We start from the raw sequence: 4578 nt of genomic DNA, 5'->3' as shown, positions 1-4578 counted from the left end.
CCTTTACAATATAAATTTTTTTTCAAATTCATTTCTCTAAATCTCTTTCTAGTTTTCTCAAAAAATTCAGTTAATCTTCATACTGATCCCATCCAGAATTTACAATTTCTTCTTCTAAATCTTCGGTAGCCTCTCTTGTTGTTAAATCCCAAGATCCTTCCTTGAGCTTGTTCCTCTCCTTAGCCAGTCGATGTTTTCTTAAAATTCCTTGCAAATCCAACTTTGGTGGAGGTCTGTGAAGTGTTTAATGAAAAATGCATTATTTATAGCACAGTTAAATTAGGCGAAAAGAGAATGTTTGCCAGAACAGCCTATGTAGAAAATTATCGGGGAACTATTCGGGGCCAGGATAGATCGTCCTGACCACTAGTGTGGCGCTCTTAAGGCGGTCTATTATGGCACTGAATAGAAGTAAAACGTTCTTGTATGGTCAAACGCTAATCTGAATGAGCTGATCCAGTGCTAACCAGTCGGTCTTGTAAAAATGTATATTATATGGTTGACGTTAACAATTATTTCAGAGACCATCTAGGTGTTGAAACAAAATTCTTGGTTTTTAATTTACATTTTTTCATTTTTTATACTTTGAAACCTCCTGACTCTTTCTGGAAATGTCCAAAAAAATATTTTGATCAAACAATTACAAAAATCTGTTGATTCTAACGGGCTAGTCAGCAGTAACTGATTAGAGCCCGAATGGACTGACTAGATAGTCTGACTGACTAGATAGTAAAGAAAAAAAAAATTTTTTGTGATCCCTTTTCTTTTTGAATACTTTTAAACACTCTGGCTCTTTTCGAAAATCTACAAAAAATATTTGAATGAGCACCTGATTAGGACCTGAAAAGACTGACTAGATGTTGAGAAAAAATTAATTTTTTTGAGTTCATTTTTCATTTTTGATACTTTTAAACACACTGAATCTTTTTGGATATCTATAAAAAAATATTTGGATGAGATACCTAGAAAATTTGTTAGTATTCCAAGTTAGCCAGGACCCGTCAGGTTCCCAAAAGATTGACTAGATGATAAGAAAAAAAATTAATTTTTTTAATTATAATTTTTCGTCGTTGGTATGTACTTTTAAAAACCTTGGTGTTCTTTAGAAATGTGCAAAAAAACATGGTTATATTAAACACTTAGAACATTTTATTGTCATGATGAACTCAAAAGAATTAGACAATAGTCAAAAAGTATTAGACAAAATCAAAAAGTATTAGATAGCATCTTTTTTAGTTATACTTTAAATCCAAAATTGTCGAAGGGTTGGGTGAACATCCTGTTTTAGCAATAATAGTTTTGGAAAACAAATTTCTGGTGATTTTGAATTTGCTGAATCGTTCAAGGCATAGTGATACTTCACAAAAAAATGTTTCAGAGATTAAAATTTTTTTCTCACTTTTAACAACAAATTATTATAAACAATCATTTTTTCCATACTAACATTTCCATACTAACATAACTAAGATTTTCATTATTTTTAGAGGAATTTTCTTTCTGCAGTACATAGTTGATCAAAAAATAATAAATACCATATTTCAGTAATTATTGATACAAATTTTATTTATTTTCTCAGTTACTGCTTGTTTAAAATAAAAATAAAATATTTTCAATAAAGAAATTTTAGAACTTACATAAAACATTTTATTAGACATCTTTTTTAAATTGTACTTTGTCTCACCATCGCTTCTTACCAATTTTTTTAAAAATGGTTGAATTTTAATAAATGAAGGCTCACTTTTTGGAGAAAAAAAAATATTGTTCATAATGCTTTATAGTTAAAATTGAAAAAAAATTATAATGTGTAATTTTTTTCTAAAGTATCACTTAACAGAGAAAAATGAGACAATTCAGCAAATTCCAATCCGCCAAACATTTTTTTCAAGAACTATTATTATTTTTAAAAAGTGTTCCTTTACCCCTCCGCCAATTTTTTATTTTATGTACTAGAATAAATTTTTTTCTAATACTTTGGAGTATTGAGTTTAAGGTTTTAATTCAGTAAAATCAGATCAAAATTGTCTGCAAAATTAATGAAAATACGTTATAGCTAAGATGGAATAGAGAAAACGGTATCGTTAATTAACGAATTCATAACGTTTAAACTCTTGCTCACACAGAGTTGAATGATGTTCATTTTAAATATTGTTTTATTATTCACAAATAATTTCCTACATATTTTCATGCATTTATTCACTGAAACCAACAATTTACACAACCGTCTCGAAAAAATGTGTCAATTTTTGGTTTTTAGTTAAAAACCAAAACTTCCCAATACTTGCAGGCCGTAGGGTTTCAGGATTTAATTAGGACGTCCTTAAGAATAATAGTCAATAAAAAATACTTCCATCAATTTGTTCTATAAGATAAATAATTTATTATTGTAGTATTACTGTTCATTTAATTGCATTTCTTTTCAGTTTCCTTTAGACTCGTTTCCAATTCTACAACTCTTGTTTAAACATTTGATTCCTAAAGTACTCACGTTTCTCCACTGAAAACTTTTTCTTGCAAGAGCACAATGTCGTGTCTGATGTCGGCCAACAAAAACAATAAGAAGTCAAAGCTCCCAGCTGCCCCTTTTTGACCCCTTGTTCCTTTTTCTCCAGTTTCTCCTTTTTGTCCCGTGGATCCTGGAGGACCGGGAGGTCCCTGCGCGATAAACATTACGTCTTAATCTCACCTTTTAGAGTAATTGAAGCAATGTCTATTTCGAAATGAATACAAGTTTAATTTGCGCATTAAAATCTTCTCTAAATTGGAAAATTTTGTTAAGATAAAATATTTATTACTTCACGAAGGGCATTTCCTAAACAGTTTTTAAACTTTGTGGTTAATTCTCAATGATATGTAACCTTTTTGTGTTGTAATTTTGATGCATAAATAAGCCCATAAGAAACTAGATTTCATTTCGATCTTGAAAGAAGTTTTGAACTATTTGCAGATTTTGATCCTTTTTCATTTTTTAAATAAAATTACTACCGCATTTATTAAAAGTAAATGGCGACAGCGGTGGGATTGATTTTGATTATAGATCAGTGAATAATATTCTTACATTTTTTGTTAAAAACTTAATATCTTTTGTGGTTTAAAAAATGCTTAGAAAACAAAATATTTCGAAATTAATTAACTTCTAAATTTTAATATTTAAATTCAGTTCTCTTAAAATAATATTTACCTTAGTATCTTAACATCGTTTAAATAAATGTACCTGAATTAATATGCAAGAAAATAATGATTAGAAGAACTGTATAAATATTTAATTATTTACTATTATTAATAAGAGAATCCAAAATAATTTAAATTGGCATCTTTTACTTACAACAGGTCCTCGTTGACATTTACAGTAGCCTGCATCCGTTTGAACAAAACTATCAAGAATAGAATAGGTTTTTTCATCTTCTCCAGTATAGCCTTCCGCTGTCAAATTTAAATCACTTCCGGAATCTGTTCCCTTAGATTTCGAAACTCCTGGAGACACTGAAGAAGCATTTGCATCAACTGTTCCAGAAAAATGACTCGAAAGTTTGATAGCAGTCCCCAATGTCAACACTTTTTCTTGCAATTTTCTCACCTAAAAAATTAATTTCAGACAAATTCTTTACGATTCTAATTTATTTTAAATAACTATACTTCCAATTTTGTATATTTAGCATTTGCAGAGATGATACATTTTTATCAGCTCTACCAAGGTATTATTAACTAGCAGAACTTTTGATATACGCCTGAATTCATGGATTCAAAAGACTCAAAAAGAATTACGAATAATTTAAGAGAATCCAAAAGAGTTCAAAGAATTAAAAATTATTTGAGGTGAAATCAAAACAATTCAATAGAATTTAAATGATTAGATGTATCCAAGTGTAGTCCTCAGTCATATTCAAGTTAATAGACATCATGAATATTGGGGTGACGAAGTGAGATAATTTAAAAACCTATACGAATTTTAACAAATTCTAAAAAAAATTAGTCTATTTTCATGAAGCGATAAATTTTTATCTCTTGCAGTCAGAATATTGTTTAGATTCATTGCAAATAAGATATTTAAGAAATTCTCAAACACACAAAATTGTATATCAAAATTCGCTTCTAAAAGCCATATCTCCTCGCATATTTCCTAAATTATGAAAAAAAAAATATTATTTTTTGTGCGGTTTGTGGGGAATTTAAAATAACTATTTTTTTATTATTAAAAGCATTATTTTTCTGCGTTTTGCAGGATCTTTTTTCGATGCCCAACTAAAGGTTTTAAACAAAAAATAGGGACTGATCATCAATTCGAATAATTCATCAAAAACTAGAAAAGAGGTAAACTCATATAAATTCAAGAGGATACAAAAGAATTTAAAAAGTTAAAAAGAATTCAAAATAATTTTTGAGAATTCAAGAGAATTCTAATGAATTCAGAAGCTGTACTATAACCTGAATTCAGCACGGGTTAACTACTCGCAAACTGGTCAATATATTTTTTACATTAAAAATAAGAAGCCGTTAAAAAATACAAAAAACATAATGTTATTTTCTACCAATTTAGAGTCTCAGTCGCACGTAACGCTTTTTCTATACCTAACACTCAAG

General features: G+C 28.8%; 1 protein-coding gene across 1 annotated transcript in view; it reads right to left on the bottom strand.

Moving 5' to 3' along the window:
• The window catches only part of LOC117169406 (collagen and calcium-binding EGF domain-containing protein 1-like), a 13234-nt gene continuing 8656 nt past the window's right edge, over positions 1–4578 (bottom strand). Inside the window, exons 4-6 of the mRNA XM_033355774.1 lie at positions 3323–3574; positions 2486–2652; positions 1–233 (exon numbers count right to left, since the gene is read on the bottom strand). Of these exons, the coding sequence (XP_033211665.1) occupies positions 71–233; positions 2486–2652; positions 3323–3574 (582 nt within the window). The 3' untranslated portion in view covers positions 1–70. The remainder of the gene's footprint in view (positions 234–2485; positions 2653–3322; positions 3575–4578) is intronic.

This window comes from Belonocnema kinseyi, chromosome 3 (assembly GCF_010883055.1).
Source record: "Belonocnema kinseyi isolate 2016_QV_RU_SX_M_011 chromosome 3, B_treatae_v1, whole genome shotgun sequence".
Classification (NCBI taxonomy): domain Eukaryota; kingdom Metazoa; phylum Arthropoda; class Insecta; order Hymenoptera; family Cynipidae; genus Belonocnema; species Belonocnema kinseyi.
The sequence above is the reverse complement of the archived record's forward strand: the minus strand, read 5'-3'. Positions and strand labels throughout refer to the sequence as shown.